This window comes from Glandiceps talaboti, chromosome 4 (genome assembly GCF_964340395.1).
Source record: "Glandiceps talaboti chromosome 4, keGlaTala1.1, whole genome shotgun sequence".
Lineage (NCBI taxonomy): Eukaryota > Metazoa > Hemichordata > Enteropneusta > Spengelidae > Glandiceps > Glandiceps talaboti.
Window position 1 is genome coordinate 11,324,341 of NC_135552.1, and position 21,269 is coordinate 11,345,609.

Here is a 21,269-nt window from a genome sequence, read left to right on the forward strand (position 1 = left end):
TCACTTTAATATTTCATCATATTTATACAACTCATTTTTTGATAAATTGTGAAATTGGCATAAAGCAATCTCTAAATTTCGTATTCATACTTTTGGTGCTTGTGCTATGTTTTGGAAAACCTTCGTCGATGATTTTCTGTTCAAAAGATGGAATATTACAAATGTACCTGTATACCGTATATTATGGCCCTCAACTTCTTCAAGCTTTTTCAACTGTCAAAATGAATGTAAATTTCCTGATCGATGTGTGTTTATTAAAAGGGAACACCACTCCAGGAAATAGATATATTTTCGTAACTTTCATACTCACTTCATGATTTTACATCACATAATTCCTAGTCATGAATATTCAGTGTGCATCTAATAAATATGTACATGTATGTCTGCTAAGTCTTGAGAGACAACCGTAGACCAATGTTAGAACAGCAGAGGTGAACTACAGTACTATAGTTTCAATTTCACGTTTCAAATCAATGATAACTGATTATGCAATTGATTACGCAAAATATATGTGATGTGAAATTATGAATGACTCTGTGGAACCCAAAGTTTAAGAAAATGCTTTTATTTCCTAGAGTAGCGTTCCCCCGTGAACTAAGTGTCACAATCTTGATATCATTCCATATTTCAGTCTTACAGTGCGGAGTTTTTGTTACTATGTTATGGAACCGTTGCCAAAGTACCAAAGTAAAAATGTCCTTCCAAGCCACGACTGCCTAATGATGTCGCCTGCCCTTATATGGCAGAATGATAAGGAACAATTTGTTAGTGATGGAGATCTTATACAAAGTATTTATAAACACCAGGGAACTACCATTGATTACTCACCAAATCTCAAAGGTATGTAAAAGATAGTCCATGAGATAGGGCAGTGAGCATTGCTATGGTTTTAGCTGGTTTTACTCCATGTTGAAAATCTTGAAAAGTTGGTGGAAATATTTGTAAAAGTTAATTGAGAATTATTTAAAGGTAGTCAGTAAAATGTTGAAAAATTCAAAAGGAAGCTGGAATTTTTTTGACAGGTATTCTTTGCTGGCCTCTTGTCTATAGTGTATGGTATCATTAGTACACTATTGGCAACTTATATATGCTAATAAGAATATTGCTCTTTTTGGTACATGGACCTGGTCATCAAAAATTCATAGAGTTTTCTTCAAAGTGATGTATGTAGTCACTAGTGTGACCTGGCCATGCATTTGTATATAACCACAGCATTGAATTTACATTTTATCATGAACTTCTATGGTTTTCAACTAGTACCAGTACTAGTCTGACATTCGTGTGACAATAAGCAAGTCCTTGAGTAAAGCTATTGTAGTGTAGGGAAGATAAATTCTCTATTGAGTCCAGAACTCACGTCCCGGCTGGGAATTTCACATTATACTTTTTAAAGGAGAACAACATGAATTCAAGGTAGTCTGGGACCATACCTTCATTTCAGACACAATAGTCGTTTCTGTGGTTTACAAGGAGAGGCTGGACTCAAAGCTAGAATTCAAGGCTATACTCTATAAAGTTTAGAGTAGAGCTCTGTAGTATTGTGAAATGTCTTTGTAAAGATAGGACATAGTTCAGATGGGTTTAAGCTCAAGGTCCAGTTCCAAACAAACCTATACTTAAAGACTAGATGACTCAGTTTGTATACATAATGTCATCTATATGGAATGTATGCAGAGACAGCTCCACCCACCAACCACTGTGTACTAACTAGTCTGGATGCAATTGTGGTCTCTGAGTGGACATTATCAACGTAATGATGTCAAGTGACACTCTAGTATAAAGTCACCAGACTCTCTGTATAGGGACTAGACTATGTACTCACTAACCCTGCTGTACAATCCAAGTGTAGTTATGTTATGTGCTAACCTAGTCTTGTAAGTTGTTATGTCCAAACCTAGTCGGCTAACTGTCTAGTACAGTCCAAACTTAGTCTGCTAACTGCCTGGTACAATCCAATCCAACCCCAAGTGACTTATCCTGTGAAATATTGATTGTTATCATTGTAAATGTCCCTAGATGTACAAGATAAATACAAACACAGTGAGTGGTAGTGTTTGTTTGTCTTGTGTACATGTGTTCATCACTGCATACAACTATAACACTTGATATAGCATAGCACATCAACTATGGTGAATCCTAACTAATGACAAATATGAATTTGATATTAGTATCAGATTACATATCACCCAGTTATACTTATCCAGTCACCAGCTGCAAAAATAATAAATAAGATAGAATTAATAAGTGCATATGTGTATATAACTATGTTGACATTGGTATGAGACACTAGTGGTTGATTTTAGGTCAAGGACATGGTCATCCTGTTTGATTTATCTATGTATGGTGGGTGCATACCACATGGAAATGTACAATATATCATGTTTTGTCACAGATGGAAGTATGTCAAAAAAAAATAGACAACCAACACCTTAATTCAATAATTGTGTTAGATTTAGATTGACCTTCAGTCTATTGTGTTATTTATAGATATGATCAGATGTATTTATTTAGGTATGGTTTCATAGTTTACTATTTTCATGTCCCACTATGACTAGCAAATATGAAGCTATGGGTTGGTGAGAGGGATGTGGATGTGTGCAAGTCCATGTGTTGATGTGCATGTGCCACAAGCATATACGCATGTGTGTGTGTGTGTGTGTGTGTGTGTGTGTGTGTGTGTGTGTGTGTATGTCTGTCTGTGTATGTGCATGCATGTGTGTGTGTGTGTGCGTGCATGTGTGTGTGTGTGTGTGTGGATGTATGTATGTATGTATGTATGTATGTATGTATGTGTGTATGTATGTATGTGTCTGTAGTGTATATGTGTATATGCTTACACATATACCTATGTACTAGACTGAAAGGTTTATTATTGCGTACACACATTTTTTAATCTGTTGTTACAAATGCTAATGGTCAGCAGGAATACCTACTGTGACAAATTTATCAATCTGTCATGTCTACAATGTGTACTTAAATTACTTACCTTCAATGACATTTTGAATACAACATGTCATGTCATGCCTATCAGCTAGCACTCACATGAAAGGCATTGCCCAATGCATTAGGGCACCTCGTTATAGCGTAACGGCTACCACTCAGATGACATGAGTCTGCCAATGCATGAGGGTACCCTGTCATGGCATACCTACAGACTAACTGTGTTTTATGATATTATAATATAAATACATGGATATTAAAAAAGTTATATTCCTTTGTTTATTTGTCAGATTTGCTGTTTGGTATTCCATGGAAATACAGCGGAATATCCAGATTTTATGTGCGGAATAGAAAAAGAGTTATATCATTTGCCATTACACTTGTATTACAAAGATATGATGCCAAGTAAGTTAAATTAGTTCTATCATCAAGTTCTGTTACTGAAATATTTACACAGCAGATGTCTACCTACTCCACATGATAAATAGCAAACCCCAAATGGCCATACTTTGATATGCCATATTCACCTATCTAGCAGTCATTTTCCAAAATCAAATGCCAGTACATAAAGCAGTGGCCAATGTGACTAAAACAACTCCATGAGTTCATAAAATGTACTTAATCTTCTAACAACATTAGCAGAAATTTTTGACAGGTTGAGAATACCACCAGCTTTTGCTGTGAAAAGCTGAGAATTGATTTTTCCAAAGGAGATAAAAAGGAGGCTATGGTACTCAACTATCAAAGCCCTCTCTTATGGCCAAAAGGCTGCTTTGAAACAGCACACCTAGTGGCCAAACTATACAATCTTTTGTTTTTCTGCTAAGTGGAACAGTGTATGTGCTTTTTGTATTCAATGACAGCCTGTTAACTGAGTATTTATGTATTTATAAAGATAACACACTGAGAATTACACGTAAAAACCTGTGCTGATTTGTGTACATCATTTATGTTATGCTCTTTATTTTGCGATACAGTTTCATAGATGGAATGAAAACCCATCTAAAGAAGATCTATCCAGAGAGTATTGTAAATATTAGTCAAAATCAAGAGGAAGAAATAACACATATATTTTTTCAGGTAAGAAACAAACAAGTCAACACAAATAGTGGGAAACCTTTTCTTGTGAGTTCCCATATTGTAAAAGATAGGAAAAAAGTAGAAATTACTGTGTGTAAAAAAATAGAATTACTGTGTGTAAAAAAATAGAAATTACTGTGTGTAAAAAAATAGAAATTACTGTGTGTGTCAGTTGCACATCAGATTGGTTCAGAAGGCAAACTGGTAGACAGATAAGGCATGACATGAATTTTTATACAGAAATATGCTTACTTTGTTCCATTTGTTTGTGTCCATAGAAACAGGTTTTAGTCAAAAAGTCAGAATACTTGAATAACAACAGTTTTTCAGCTGATATAGGTATTGATACTGTCTTACAGAGACACAAGCTGTGTTTATAAGGTTTTTACTCAAGTGAAAATACTAAAACAAAACCACATTCCAGTATATTGTTAATGTCAATCTATGTCTTCTATAACATTGCGATTGTCTTCTGGTAAGGTTAGAACAGCTAATTGCATAGTACGGATTTCATGAATTTTTTTTTGATATGTATGATAAATTACATCATTGAATCCTTTATGGGTTATATCATCATACCAAGTTTGTTTTCAGTGAGTTGCGAGTTGTGGTTAAGTGTGCTCCAGTAAGTACAATACTGCGAGTAATTTTTAAATATGCAGCAAAAACTATGCCAAAATATGTATAAACTCAGTTTATGGCTGGCCCTTTATATAGGGTGATAATAATTGTGATATACAAGTGAACAAATCAAGTATGATAACTGATTTATTGAACAGACAAAAGTGAGCTTTCCTTATATGAATATATGAACATTGATATTCTTTTTTTCTCTCACCACACAGGATGGACCAGAGTTTGTGGAACTTACATGGCTATTCCTAACTTATTTTATGCTATTTATGTACATGTACTTTTCAGTTCGTAAGTATCATAGTTCAAATTTCTTCAATAAGATAAGGTTTTCTCAATCTTTTTCAACAAACAAACAGTAATTCAATACATGTATATTGGTAACAAATAAGAAATGTCTCTCATTTTACAGGTAAAATTGAAATGGTCAAGTCCAAATGGGGGTTGGCTTTTAGCGCTGTTGCTATGGTGATAGCATCACTTCTCATGTCAGTTGGGTTGTGTTCGTTTTTTGGCCTAACTCCAACTGTACGAGAAGGGTAAGTATTCCAAAGGCATAATTTCTATTTTACTCCAGTTTGTACAAAAAAAAATTTGGATTTTGTGACAACAAGGCCACTGATACTATATATCCTCATATCTACGACACAGAGTCAACTCGATTTAGGATAAAGTTAGGTGCCTAATAATATTATTTGCAGTCATGTGTTTAGTGATTATTTTGTATTATATTAAAGTTGTTCATAAAAAAAAATCTTGAGGAAAACAATATCCATATTTTCATAGCATGAATTTTACAAAATAGAAAACTTACTACTGAACATTTCTCCATTGGAAATTGTATGCTTATATTTTATACAAGAAAAGTTCAGGAAATCACAACTCAAATGTTTGTGTGTATCCGCAAGAAATCAATTTTCCTAACAGAAACTATGACTGACTTTCATATATATGTGTATTTTCTGTTTTACAGAGAAATCTTTCCATACATGATAGTATTTATTGGTTTAGAGAATATTTGGGTTCTGACCAAATCAGTGGTATCTACACCAGTACACCTGGATGTCAAAATTAGAGTTGCGCAAGGTAATGATAATATACTATTTTTGAAACACCAAGGACACTATACTGGGGGCCGGATATGCTTCTTGTAAGCCAGACATAACATCACAGATAACATGTAGAAGTAACTGGACATGAGAGTGTTATCAGAGCTGGTCAGTCATCCCTACTAACTATAACAACAATAGCAGCACACACACTGTCAAGCACTGTCAAACATATATGTTTGAAATTAGGTAATATAGGTCAGAGTCTAACAACTTCATCCTTTGGGAATGTTCAGAAAACCAGATAATGTCCGCCCCTACAATAGCTTAACACGATAATGTGAAGTGTATGTTGAGCTCTTCTCAGTGTATTCATGGATTATATAAAACTCAGTTGTCATGAATTTAGACGTGTATAGATCGATTTTTCAACACTTTAAAGTAACTTCAGAGCTGGTTATCAAAATGTACATGTCAGTAATTCTGGTAGATTACACATTCACATCACTAGCTGATAATTTTACGACTATTTTAATCAGTGTTTTTGCTAAGGGCTGGGAACCTCGGTAACAGGAAGGAGGAAATCTGATAAAACTGGCATAGTGTTCAATACACTATACCATAATATTAGTGGGGAGCCCTGGTAAAATGACAGGTGAACACAGGTAGATTTATTTTACCTACTTTACCACCCATAACAAAACCACTATTAATCATGGTTTTAATGTGCTATTACCTTTGTAATTCATAATTCAGTGGTTATACTACCTGCAAAACAAATCTAGAAAATATTTATTATTTTCAATATTACTTATTCTAGTATTGTGTTGAAATCATGTTTGTTTTCAACATTACTTGCAGGTTTGAGTCGTGAAGGTTGGCATATTACAAAGAATCTGTACACAGAACTTATGATTATATGTTTGGGATATTTTACATTTGTGCCTGCAATACAGGTATGTACCTTGGAGTTACTCTCTGACTTATGGACGGTTGGATGAAAAACAAACAAATGTGTATCCAAGTTAAGACTGTTGTTGTCAAAATAATTCTATTGTATTGTCAATTTGTGAACTTGTTTTGGAGTACGCTTAAATGGTTGTTGTTTTTTGTTTGCCTGCATGCTTTGTTATAGTTGGGTGGGTGGGTGGGTGGGTGGGTGGTTGGTTGGTTGGTTGGTTGGTTGGTTGGGTGGATGGTTGGATGATTTGTTTTTTGAGTTGGGATTGTTTAGTTAGTTAATTTGTTGTGATTATAATGTCATTATTGATCTATATTTCAGGAATTTTGTCAGTTTGTGTTGGTTGGATTGGTCACTGACTTTTTCCTACAGATGTGTTTCTTTGTGACTGTGCTATCTATTGATATCAGGAGAATGGAGGTAAGTCTATACGCTACCAAAAGACAACAATATTTAATTCCCTTGTTTTCACCAAAAGCAATCGACTACACAATTATGGAATATAATGCATACAGGGTATGTTGCGCAAGAACTTGTACTGTGTTAAAAGGGAGTACATTTGGAGTGAGAATATTGTAAAACCTGTAAAGGCTGTTTCATGCCATGTCAAGTAGTGTCTAGAATGTGTCCTTTAACCATTACAAACTCATCAAATCAACTTAATAAATGAAAATGTCCTTCAACTGTGAGTGCAGTTACAATCTTCCACCTATTTACAAAAGTCTACTGTCTGGTGACTTTACTAGAGTGTCACTTGACATCATTACGTTGATAATGTCCAAGTGATTTAAGTGAAAGCTACATAGTTGTTTCAAATGGGTAAAACTTTATTTCTACTAACTATATCTAATTAAGGCCAGTATCAGTTTCTATTGTACTGAACTTACGATATCTTTGAAAAAGTAGTTTTAAAATATGTTCATGTTTCCATTTCAGTTGTCAGATCTACAGAAACAAAGCATTAGAAGAGAGTTATTAGCGCAAGAAGCCCAGGCTGCTTTGGAAGCTAGAATGGAAAGAGAAGCATTAGAAGAGTCAGAGAGTTATAAAGAGCCTAGTCAGTTAGTGAGGTCCAAGTCAGCCCCTAAGTTATCTTCAAGGACTACACCACAGCCACCAACACCTCCTACACTTTCACTGATCAACCCACCCACCCAAACACCATCACCACAGCCACCTACACCACCACCTAGTGGTATTAAAATGCCAAAGAGATTACGATTAAACTTCTTCTGGGCAAGGTACAGGGTGGTTTCAAGAATGGTTATGGTAAGTGTTTAGATACTGTGTGTGTGTGTGTGTGTGTACGTTGTGTATGTTGTGTGTATGTGTGTGTGTGTGTGTGTGTGTAAGTGCGTGCAAGTGTGTGTGTGTGTCTGTGTGTGTGTACATTCATTGTGTGTGTATGATGTATGTATTTGTGTGTGTATGTAAAGGTGTCTATCTTTATGTTATAATGTGTTTCTTTATATCTAAGTGTCTAAATTTGTGTTTGTGCATGTGTCTGTCTCTGACTCTGTTTGTCTGTCTGTTTGTCTGTTTGTCTGTCTCCCTGTCTGTCTGTCTGTCTGTCTTCCTGTCTAACTCTCTACCTGTCTATCTGATTCAATCCACATTACAAACTTACAGATATTCAAGCATCTGACATATAAAGTTCTGACAGGGGTACAATCAAAATTAGAGAATTCTAGCATGTCATTCTAGTTTTGCATGTTTCTTTCTGTCTTCTTTACTCATATTTTTGATAAAGTCTGGGAAAGTTGGTAACAGAAGTGGGAAAGTCTGGTAAAAGTGTCATACTTTCCCATACGTGACACCATTAAGTTGATGGGGAACCCTGGTAAAATTGACTGGAGAACTTGGGTAGTTTTTACCGACTTGCCGCTCTTGTCAAAAATATTGAATATTAAAAAAACCACTAGCAAACATCGAGAACAGTTGCATGAAATTAAGGAATCCAAAAGTTGACATTTACGCTTTGTTTTCTCCACCCAGGCTGCCTCTGTTATTTGGTTTTTAGTGACCATCTTTCTAGTATATAAATCAGGTATAGTCCATCAATTGACAGAAAACAAAGTGCCTGGTAAGACGACGCCATCACTGCCTTTTGACAGCCTCACAGAACTGCCAATACACTCACAGCAGATGGATATACCAATGCCAACACTAGAGGGCGTGCTAGACTCTATCACTAAGCCACCGCCAGTAGATGTCAGGGATAGCAGTAGCAAAGAGAGGACTATCAAACAACAAAGGAAAGAAAAGAAAGCCTCAGCTAACCCTACTGGACTTGGTAATACTAAAGATTGGTGGAGAAGTATGTCTTTTAGACATTGGCCAACTTTGTTTAAATTATACAATGTCAGTCTGAGTAACAGGTAAGATATGTATGCAAATATTGTGTAATTTAAAACAAGTTCAATTTATTTTAATACTCAGCCTCAGCCCATCACAATGTCATTACATTAACAATGAAATTAAACAAATATTGTTGGAAAGGTTAGCGACTTTAAAATATTACTTTGGTAATTGAGCCTTCGCTTTAATATTAAAGATAAACACAGACTAAAACTATTGTCACAACAAGTTGATACAAGAGTGATAAGCTATTGATTGGACGTTGGTTTAATTATAGTCTCAGTAGGGAGGCATCTGTAGAGTTTTATTGCTGAGTTCCATGAACTTGAAGTGTACTGTTTTGGGACTTCCAATGTTTACACTATGTTGATCACAGCGTGATTAGAATTGCACAACAGAGGAACCGCTATCAACCACTTGTGTAATCTACCACATTGAAGAACAATAGATTTAGTTTGTGTCTATCTCAGGAAACCGAAGGCTGGATAACCAGAATCGTACTAAACTTAGACAACATAAAGATTAAAATCTAAGCAAATAAACAAACATTTGGACTTTATTGGTGAATTCATTTGTCCTTCCACAGTCATGAATTGACTGGTTGTAGTCAAAACGGGTACAAATGAGATGACAGTTTTTGGTCTTCATCACCTCTAATTTCATATAATTACATTCCTTTCAGATATATAAGTATGTTACCACCAGTCCAGTTATCATTCATAATTGATCCTGAAGAGGCCATCAGTATGAGACATAACAAAGAAGTGTATCAGGCAAATAGGTATTTTGCAACAATGAAACCAGATTTGCGACAAAGAATTGAAAGTAACCAGGAAACATCACGTGAAGATCGTGCTGGTATTGATGATGACGATGACGATGATGACGACGACGACGATGACGATGATGATGTGAGACGGATTTTAGAGGACAGACCACCTGTACCTTTGTTTAAAGCAACTAGGTGGGATTTCTGGCTGACAATTGTATTAGCCTTGCTAAGTGCAGCATTCTTTGTGATAATGCTGGTCATTACATATAAATGTGTATCTGGTCGAAACCATGGTAAAACTGGTAGTTTTAGATATCTGCAGTCCAGGGCGGAGAGCTATATCAGGAGGATTGCTGAGACTATGCCTATGACTTTGAAAGGTCATATACAAGAAGTAGAGTGTATTGTTAGTGATGGGGCGGTCATTGTGAGTTCATGTCTGGGTGGGGAAATCAGAGTGTGGGATCCCAAGACTGGAGATTGTATAACTGCACTAAACAGAGCTAGGTAAGTCCTCAGTTTTATTGTAACTTGATACTATGGAAAATATACTGTTTATTGTAATATTAGACAATGAAATTTCATCCCTTTGGAACGGTAAATTAGAAATGAATTCGGCAGTCCGATATGTCAACCATGGACCATGATCTCGCAACGATTTACTTATTCAGCGATCTCTCTCCAGTATATCACTCCATGGCATAACACTAAGGTTCTTGCCAGAGAACAGGTCTGGTTGAAACATGAAGTAAAATCATTGTGTGGTCAGGGTTCCTAGTAGATGGATCGATGGTTTCTTTACAAGATTTCAAAGTTGAGTATGTTAATGAGATGCTATTTTATCACCCAAGTCATATACAAAGTGGCAGCAGTAATAAATATAAGTGTCCTAAAGGCACAAATAAGTCTAAGGAATTTTCTTTGAAGTTTTTGTACACCAAGAGGTATGAATGTTAAAGTGGCCATATGGATGAGAATTTGGTATTTATTCTGGATTTTTATTTGATAAAACAACTTCACTATGTTTTTCTACTTGAAAAAATAATGCGAAAGAACATATACCAAGTCCATGTTCATAACTCAATGCATTGCAAAATGATGCAAAAAGTGTAAAAAGTTTGTTATTGTATGTACAATAACAAACATTTTACACATTGTTTAATGTTTTGCCGTTTATTGAGATGTGAACATGGACTTGGTATATGTTATTTCACATTATTTTTTCAAGTAGAAAAACATAGTGAAGCTGTTTTATCAAACAAAAATCCAAAATAAATACCAAATTCTCATCCATATGGCCACTTTAATGTTTTCCTGTCAGTGTGTTTTTATGGATGTTAATTGAGTCTATTTTAAAAAGAGATGATTGAATTCCAGCTATTGTGTTTTGTTTACAGTCCAACCTGTGCTATCAAGTACAGAAAACCATATTATGGAGGTGGAGGAGATCGAATGACATCACCAAGGGAAGGTTTTACACAGCCTGGACTTGATAGACGTACAAGTACTAGTAGTAATAGTAGTGGTATACATGATATGGGACCAAAACCTAGATCATTATCAGATCCATCCAAGTTGTGTGCTGTCACAGGAAATCAGCGTAGACTGTTCGGAAATCAACCATGTTTGCGAGCTGCAATAGATACAGATTTCAGTGAAAACGGCACCAACGAGGAACAGCGTTCCTTTATAAAGAAACATAGCAGGACGACAGGCAGTGATGATTTAAGACACTGTGGTTATGATTTTGATAGCAAGTATTCAAGTTTTTACAAAGATCACGAAGATAAAATGAGAGCAGCAGGAGATTACAGTTTTGAGGAATTTAGGAAACATTCTAAAAGTGTAGATTCCTATTTCAACTTACAGTTACAGAGAAAGCTACCCAGATCACCCAGTGGTGCCCAGTCACCAGACAGAATGTCACAACACAGTTTACAGTATACACTGTCCACAGAAAGTCTTGGTTTGGGAGAATCGCCACCAGAAGAAGAGATATTTACATCACAAGTGGCAGATTATGAAGATAGTTTTGGTTACTGTGGGGATAGATTTGATACACTGCCACCATCTATTTGGTGTCTTGGTTGTCATGACAATCTTGTTGTTGCTGGATGTGGGAATGGTAGAATAGAGGTGAGATGACATACATTGTGGTATAATGACATAGTGTAAATATTTGAATATTAGCGTTTGATTTATGATGTTTTCTGATTTACTTGACATTGTGTTTAATATTGTACTTTTCTCTAGCTTATCCTTGTGCCCTTCCCACCCCTACACAAACACCTATACATACACATACACACTGACATACGCTTATGTTCATATACATACACAACTATTTACACAGCTACATGCATGTTTAGACACACACACAGGCACACACACACACACACACACACACACACACACACACACACACACACACACACACATGCACGTGCGTACACACAGGTACACTTGGGTATGTACATACAAGGTATATACACAAGCTCAGATATACCTAAATCTGGAGACACACAGACCTGCACACACATACCCCGTCATCTGAACAATGCTGTATGTTTTAGACTGATATGAAAACAAATCAACATTGCAATTACAAATTTAATGCCATTATATGTTTAATTCATTACTAGATGTGGGATGCCATGAATGGTTTGTTATTAAACTGTTACCATGACGAGAGAAAAGCTGGGGTGACTGCGCTGTCAGTGTCATCAACCAGGTAAGAGACCACCAACTGTATGTGGTATCAAAGGCTGCAACTATTCTTGAGATTATAAGACCAATACTGTGACAGAACACCATGACGTGCGAGGGCAAGTGTGGCGTACTCAGGGTATTATCACGAGTGCTTGCATTGTTCTCTGCAGCAGTATTTGCACAATCATAGCGAGTACATATATGATAATGAGTATGTAAATGTGTATATTCACTTCTTTGAAATCAAACCTTAACACAGTAGTGTGTTGAAGAATGATTTTGACATAAATATGATGTTTGACTTACATAGTGCAAATATCTATATTTTGTATTTCTGTATAGGATTGTTGCAGCTAGATTGAATGGATACATAGATTTCATTGATATCAGTGGAAATGGCAGATATAGCCCCACATCACCACATGGTTCATTCCAATATCACATAGGTAAGTTAACACCCCTCTCAGTATTCACAACACCTTCTTGGCATTCACAACACCCCACTCAGCATGCACAACACCCCTCTTGGCATTTATGACACCCCTCTTATTCACAACACCCCTCTCGGCTGTCACGGCCCTCCTCAACATTGACACCCCCTCAACAATTACAACCCCCCTCACATTTAACTTGAACTTGTAGCACTCATGTTTTGTCACTTTTAAAGAAAACAGTCTAAAATGAAAGATGTAATTGTCAGTGTTATTGTAGTCTGCTTCACACTTCTACTTATTTCTCATTTTGTTGTGAATGATGTCAATTTTAGGAAAGCATGAAGTTCTTTAACACCAATTGCTTGGACAGCTCCTTGAACTTGGACTGTCATGGAATTGCCATTCTTGATTACAAGTGTAAACATCACTTTCCGCAATCTTGGGCGTTACTAAATTTAAAGATTTATCTTTATGTACACCCCTTTTGTCACTTGTTGGGTTAGCTACTGTTTAACAGAAATGTTGACAAAAACAAGTGTTTCAGTCTAGGGCCTTATGCAATGTTTTCTAAAAACACCAACAAGTGTGAAACAGGTAATCCAAATAAGTCCTATATTTGACAAGTGAGCATAATGTTGATTTATTGTAGCTATGGCCAGACACATGTCAACTAGTGATATTGGTCACTATAATGGTATACTACAATGCCAGTTATTACGATGTGTTAAAGCACATCAACAACCCATCAATGACTTGAAAACTGCTGGTGGCAGAGTTGTAACAGCTAGTCAAGACCACACACTCAAGGTAAGTCTGGCATACTGTGTAACCTATGTGTCACACTCAGAAATTCACTTAATTTAGCCAATGATACAATTTTCCTGACAAAAATGTTCAAAATTAACCAGTCAGTGAATTGATAAACTAAAGTCTTTCATATAAGGGAATTTGGAAACATTTCAATAACTTTATTTTCCGATTCTATTACAATCTGCATATGTTTGTGTTCACTTTGTTTTGATGAGTCATACACTGGAAAACATAACAGTACAAATAAATCTGTTCTTTCCTGATATTTTATACCATTGTTTTATACAGGTATTCAGATCAGAAGATGCTTTGTGTCTTTACACTTTACATGGCCATACCAGTAGTGTTACTGCTTTACTGTTAGACCAGGTAAGATACAGAATTGACAGTCAGAATGCTTGGTTATTTCATTCTCTCTTTATATTAGATGTAGCTTTGTAGTAACATGACAAAGGAATCTTACAAAGCTAGAAGTCAGCTGGTATATTAGATTTGATGAGGAAGAAAGAATTCTGTTGAACAGTTGTCGTTATCACAGTGTTTATGTTAAGGGTTGTAACCAGGTAAAATCTACCTTGTCATTTTACCAGGGTTTCCCACCAAAATTAGGATACAATGTATTGAAAATTATGCCATTCTGACCATATTCCCCCCACTGGGGTTCCCCGACCTTATCAAAAAAAAATTGTATCACCAGTGTAATATGGATTTTCAAAAGTGATCATGTTCATTCAAAATGTTACCAAACAAGAATGTTAATTGTCAGAAGGTAAACTGTAACTTATTACGACAGTTGATACAGCTGTGGTGACCAGAATGTCACGTTTTGTAATAGTAATAACACATTCTTGTACCATGACCAAAGGTTCTTATTACTTACGAATAACGTCTCGGTACAAGAACGTATTATTACTATGTTTTACTGACCTGATGAATATGTCTATGTTTATTTTGTCAGTCTGTACACTTGGCAGCAGTGAGTGGTGGAGGAGATGGTACAATTAGACTATGGGATTTATTGACAGGAGCTTGTGAACATAATCTACATGGACATAACGGTCCTGTCAATTCACTGGCATGTACAGCTGCCTATATCATTAGTATAGGACTAGATGATAGGTTATGTGTATGGGATAGGAGACATGGATCGCTACTCAATGTTATACATCAGGTAAGTCAAAGACGTCCATGATTTTATGTTGTCAAATTTCTGCCACTTTATGTACTTTTTAGCACAACTGAATACTAAATTAATTCAGTGGGGCTATAGGCATCACAAAATGTGTATGTGTGTGTGGTGTGTATGTGTGCATGCTTGCGTACATGTGTGCGCGTATGCATGTATATTACTTAAAGTAAAAAATGACTGACCGATTGCCTTGAGCTTTGATGGAGACATTACTATGGGTGTCTAAATTAAAAATTGTTCAAATGAAAGTGATCAGATCAGTGGTTTTCAAGTTGCATCCAAAAGAGTGATATTCTGTCAAAATAGGTCATCTTTTATGATGGAAGTCTATGAGGTATTGTTATATAATGTTACATAATGACTTGGCTAAAGTCCACGGTATGTTCCATTATCTTGTAGGAGTGTTTTCATGTTTGAAGTGTGTTTCTCTCACTACATGTGTATGTCAGACATTTGATTTCAGTTTTGCACATTGCCAATGAAAGCTTGCCATGTTTTACAGTTATTGCAAAATCTTCCCTCATAGCGTGTAAAAGTCCTATAGGGTAACAACTCTTAGCAAGCGTTGTTGAGGAAATTTTTACAAACCAACAATTTAGTAATTGCTCTTCAAGTACTGACCAAGATTTGCCATGAGAAAAAAAAAATCATACACTCACATTGTTACTTGTAAAAAGAATGCGAGTTTTGTTTATATGCATCGAAGACAGTTGTTTGTAATACTCAAATACTGTGATATGAGTTTACAAGTCATACAGAGATAAAGGTAACTTTGATATGCTGTAAGAAGTCGATCTACAGAACAGACTACCTTTTGGATCAAAATTTGTTAGATTAAACAGATAGAAAGACTTTGTAGATTTTGGCAAACTGTTTCAAAAAATCCTCAAATGTTTACTGTACTAATTTTGCTGTGTGTTTGTTTTGGTTACAGGAATGTGGATTCAGTAGTAGTGTTGCCATGTTGTCACATGACCTCCTTATATCAGGTGGCCAGGTAACTAGCATTTTATTTTAGTAGTATAACTAATGGTCTTCAGTATCTGATTTGTGTATACTATTACTAGGAGTAATGGTTTGATATGTTAGCAATGATGTTTTGAATACTAAGGAACATATTGATAAATGACAAATCTGTGTGACTTTTCACAGACATTTGACTAAGAGTTTCTTGTACTTACGATGCAAGATGTGGAAACCCTTGAAAGTTTTACAAGCCTTAGCAAACAAAAGTGTACTTAGTGCACAGGATATGTAAATTTGTTATCATTTCAGCTTTGTTTGATGCTCTGTATCTTTTGTGTTACCATGAGAACCATGATTACTTTTTAACTGACATTCTTAAATCTTGTTGCTTTCAGGGATGTATGATTCTATGGGACGCCATAAATGGAGTGAAATTAAGGAAAGTGCAACTAGGAAGTAAAGATCAGTCTGTTGAGCAGGTGAAAACAATCGATTACTCATCTGTCTTATGTGACTTTGGTAAAGAACTGAGAGTGGTACATTTCCCAACAGTACTGCAAAGAGCCAGGGATGACTGAAGAGAGTTTGTGGATGTCATCAGAAGACGACATTGGGCAGAAATAGACTTGTGTACATCCTGCAGTACCTCTGCAGTGTCAGAGTCTGCATTATGCTGCTGCAGTTCTCGCTGAAGTGTGCTAGTACGAGAAGTGAGACTTGGAGAAAGAAGAATGATGTAAAAATGTGTGCTATCAGAACGTGTCATTATGGATAACGTTAAACAGAAAATGATCATTGGACCATTTTTTGGGAAGAGGTTATCAAACTTGTGGTCTCTCTCTACGTTTAACACAGCTTGAATGTGAATGAAGGGCTGAGAATTAAACACAGTGGTTTGATAGAACAGAACCACAAGTTGGTCACCAGTGAGGGTAACAACCTTGATTTGGGGCATTGAAAACCACCTTGACTTAATATTTTATAAAAACTTGTCAGCAAGCTTGAGTACAGTGAATCCAGACTGATAGTCAGCTTATCAGAATCATTGGAACTACAAATGCATTGTTAATTTGCATACATACAACCAAAGTAGGGAATGATGGTGAAAGTACGTAATGTAACCCCCTCCCCAAAAAACAAAAAAACACACACACACACAAAAAAAAAAAAAAACTATCAACCTTTGCTCATACTTTCATCAAACCCAATTTGTTATTGATAGACCTGGAATATTGTGTGTCAGTTTTGTTTGAGATCCTGTACATACGAAACCTGCAATGTCTTGTCATCATTTGTTTGCCAATTAAGAGACAGACCAAGGTGCAATCCATCTATCATTTCTATTGCCTGTTTTATAGGAAGGGATTTTTGTAACATCCCTAGAGCCACAAAAAAATTTGTCTCTGTAAAAATCAACCAGTGGGCATGGAATATTGCAGAAAATATTCATGAATGATATTCTTGAAAGTGAATTGATAGAATGATTACAGGATAAAATAATAAAAAAAATAGCCACCAGTAACAACTGTAAAATAAACCCTTCAATTTTTTTGTAAACTTGTGAGTTAGTGAATTACTGAAAAAAGGAGCAGTCAGGTGAAGAAAAAAAATTGTGTGTGTTTCTGATTACATGGCCTCAGAAAATAGTGTAGGTAGGTCGGAATATTTTATTTTATTTTATTTTATCTTTTTAATTGTTATATTGCTTCGACCCAAAAACAAACAAAATGTCAGTTAGAATACCCTTCTGTGATAGTTCGATGATCAGAAACATGTACAGCCATCGCTGGGGAAAGAAAACTGACGTCAAGAAGACAATGAAATTCTTATCTTTTTGTTTTAAATGTTTAAAAAAAAATGTTTAGGATCGGAGGTTTAATTAGGGTCAGTCGAGTTATCAGAAACACATTTTTTTTTATTTTGCCTTGTTTGAAACATTATGGAAAATAATGGAAAATTGATCAAATCAGTAGCAGTCAACCAAAATTTGTATGCCGCCATCAAAACTTATGATTCAGAGGATTACTTCAATTAATTGAATTTAATTAGTGTCAAAAATTGCTAAAAACTGAAAAAGAATTTTTTTTAGTATATAATGAACTTACCATCAGATTCTATACAGATGTATATATATATAAATTATGTATGTTACATACTTTTTGTGATTTCTTTAAAAATTTAGTAGAGAATCAAACTTGTGAAATTCCATGAATTATATCCTTGATGAAAACTTCGTGTTTTTAAGACTCATTTTTTTTTTCAAATCAAGACTTGTCAGTTGCCAAATACCAGATTAATGTTTTTTATTAACATTTATTGCTCACTGTTAATTTTTATTATCGTATTTTTATTTATACTTCAGAAAGTGTATATGTCATTCATGTGTATTTTCTTCTAAGAGATTTAACTTTCAAAAGATATAACATTTTGTTGGTTTTTTTGTTTTATGACTGACAAATTAACTACTGTTAAGTTAACACAGACACAGACTAAAACTGTTCTTGCAAGGTGTTGAAATAAGCCATCAATAGACTTTGATGTAATTACTCTCACATTAGGGTGGCATCTCTGATCCCAAGTTTTCCTCAAGTAGTAACACATTCAACCTCATCCAGTGTTTACGCTATCTTGATTACAGGGTGATTGTATCCACATAATCAAGACATCGATATCACCCAATTACATAATCTAACATCAGTTTTAATAATTACACTCGCAGTATAGGGTGGTGTCTCTGATATTGAGTTTCCCTCACGTGGCCACATATTCAACCTCATTGAGTGCTTACACTATTTTGATAACCAAGGCACCACTATCACCCACTTGTGTAATCTACCACATACAACAATAGTTTTAATTTGTGTCTATCTTAGTTTGCCGATAGCTTGCTTTCCATAGTAGTACATCAACAACAGTTTTAGCTTGTGTCTATCTTAGTTTGCCGATAGCTTGCTTTCCATAGTAGTACATCAACAACAGTTTTAGCTTGTGTCTATCTTAGTTTGCCGATAGCTTGCTTTCCATAGTAGTACATCAACAATAGTTTTAGCTTGTGTCTATCTTAGTTTGCCGATAGCTTGCTTTCCATAGGAATAATTAATTGTATCATTGGCTGTGAAGAAACTTTACATTGTATGATCTACATGGTTGGAAATGACTTGTTTATTGATAATGATCACCATGGTAACAGACTTGGAATAGCACAGAGACTGTCACACAGTGTGGCATGGAAGTTATTTTAATGGTATGTATTCGATATTAGAGCATCATCACGTTAAAATTCACAACATTGAACTTTGACATGCAGCAATGACTCCTCAGAACTCAGAATTTTTGTACTCGGAATCTGAAATCACAAAATGGTAAAGTACAGTTTCTTACCGGTAGAGATTTTTGTTGCAATGTAATTTTGACCAGAAGCTTGCAAATTGTAATGCATTATGTGTTGTGTCATCATTATTTTTCTTTACATTTTCTGTAATTTTCTTTTGACAACTTTCACATTTTTAAAGGTCAACAAACAGAATTAGCAGTATTTAAAATAGAAAAAATGAAATATCATTTGCCAGTTTGTGGAACCCTGGCCTCATGTTGTAATTTTTATGTTTTTGATTTCCAGCCATATATCAGGGTAGTAATTTATCATTTGTTTACTTTTATATGCCCAAAACTGTATTTGTAGAACAAAACTTCATTTGTAGACCACTTTGCAGGTTGCTTTGCCATTAGACAAAACTTTATTTGTAGACCACTTTACAGGTTGCTTTGACCTTTGACATTGGAAGTTGTCCAAGTCTGTGGTTTGACATAGCTTTAGTACAAAAGGTACATTTTTCTGTTATTATTCCTGGAATGTACATTCATTTTCATCTTTTATTTTTGAAAAAATAGTTTGAAAAATACATTGTAGAATCTCCTTTTTGTTGCATATCATTTAGAGATACAGTTTTACTTAGAAAAATGAAAAGGACCTTTGCTTCAACATTGTGCTAATCTTTCACTATTCAAGCGCTTTCTTAGAATTACTTTGTATGTTGCTGTCTTTTAATTCATGCTATTCAAACCAAAATGCTCATTTTAGAACACCAAGCTCCAACCACACCAAAGAATGCTCCAATCAGTTATTAGTTCAGGAGTAGTGACTCCAGCATCTCTGAAGTGTTGAGAGTGGAAACAAGTTTCCCTTCTAAATAGCGCCCTCTATGGTAAAAGTAATGCTGAACAATTTTCACGTCTGATAGCGCCCTCTATGGTGAAGTATTGCCTGTTGGGTAAACCACTTTTACATTGCAACAGCACCCTCTCTGTGAAAAGTATTTCTACTGGGTGTTTGATCTTTTCATATTTCTGAACTTTGAGGTTAAAACATATGAAAAGAACAAAGGAATTCATTGAAAATGATCATTCAAAAATTTGAAATACAACACTTCAAATAATCCAGGTAACACTTTAGTAAGTTCTACTAAAAATGATTTTTGTGTTTTGTTTGTTTGATTTGCAGCAGAACGTTTCATTTGATGGGTACTATAAAAATATGAACAAGTACAAGTTTTGTAAATGATAGATTTAGTATTTTGATGAACATTGATGGCAACCAAAGTCTTTGATACTGTTGCACCATTCCTCAAAGATAATTGCTTTGTCCCATAAACGTGTACAAGGATGTGTAAATTAATACTTTGTAATTCAACGTTTGTATAGTTTCAGTGCAATTCCTTTAATTAAGAATCAATTTTAAAAATAAAAATTACAAGAATATGACAATCTACTAAAACACTAGTCTCCATGGTTTATTTGTTGGTCGATTGTATGTAATATTTTGTATTTTCTGCAACTTTGATGTATCTATGCAAATCTCACTGTCCATAGCAATAACATTAACTGGAAGTGCAGTAAAAGTATGAAATCAAACTTCCAGATAACATTTCTATTTTGAGATTCAAAGTAAGTGTATTACTGAATATAGCGCCCTCTAGTGATATATTACCACACAAATAGCGCCCTCTATCTATTAAATGCTTTACCATGTAGAATAGTTTAATCACAGGGGGCAGCGAGCATGTAACTGATTGATTGATTGATCGATCAATTGATTTATTGATTGGTTGATTTATTAATTGGTTGAATGATTGATCGATTGAATGATCAATTTTGTGGTGCAATTTAACTTATTTTGTGTGTGATATTGATCAATTCACTGAGTTTTAAAACTACTTCTTTTTCTTTCCCTGGTTACTTTGCTCTCAGCTATATATATATCTCTCAGACCACTAGCAGTCTGAGGCTGTATGTAATTCTCTCTTTTCTTTATTGACTAAATAAAGATGCCTTGTCCATTATTGGCCTCTTATCTTAATTAAAACATCCT

General features: G+C 35.1%; 1 protein-coding gene across 2 annotated transcripts in view; it reads left to right on the forward strand.

Annotated features, from left to right (window-relative positions):
• Positions 1-20,604, forward strand: part of LOC144433800 (sterol regulatory element-binding protein cleavage-activating protein-like) — a 37,224-nt gene extending 16,620 nt beyond the window's left edge. For both annotated transcript variants that reach the window (XM_078122166.1, XM_078122165.1), the window contains exons 5-23: positions 632-840; positions 3,231-3,345; positions 3,918-4,020; positions 4,866-4,944; positions 5,066-5,192; positions 5,627-5,739; positions 6,564-6,658; positions 6,985-7,083; positions 7,600-7,932; positions 8,659-9,041; positions 9,704-10,300; positions 11,191-11,929; positions 12,436-12,524; positions 12,845-12,948; positions 13,586-13,743; positions 14,035-14,115; positions 14,705-14,917; positions 15,870-15,932; positions 16,297-20,604. In XM_078122166.1, coding sequence (XP_077978292.1) covers positions 632-840; positions 3,231-3,345; positions 3,918-4,020; positions 4,866-4,944; positions 5,066-5,192; positions 5,627-5,739; positions 6,564-6,658; positions 6,985-7,083; positions 7,600-7,932; positions 8,659-9,041; positions 9,704-10,300; positions 11,191-11,929; positions 12,436-12,524; positions 12,845-12,948; positions 13,586-13,743; positions 14,035-14,115; positions 14,705-14,917; positions 15,870-15,932; positions 16,297-16,479 — 3,883 coding nt within the window. In that variant the 3' untranslated portion in view covers positions 16,480-20,604. The remainder of the gene's footprint in view (positions 1-631; positions 841-3,230; positions 3,346-3,917; positions 4,021-4,865; positions 4,945-5,065; positions 5,193-5,626; positions 5,740-6,563; positions 6,659-6,984; positions 7,084-7,599; positions 7,933-8,658; positions 9,042-9,703; positions 10,301-11,190; positions 11,930-12,435; positions 12,525-12,844; positions 12,949-13,585; positions 13,744-14,034; positions 14,116-14,704; positions 14,918-15,869; positions 15,933-16,296) is intronic.
• Positions 20,605-21,269: the final 665 nt, after the last annotated feature.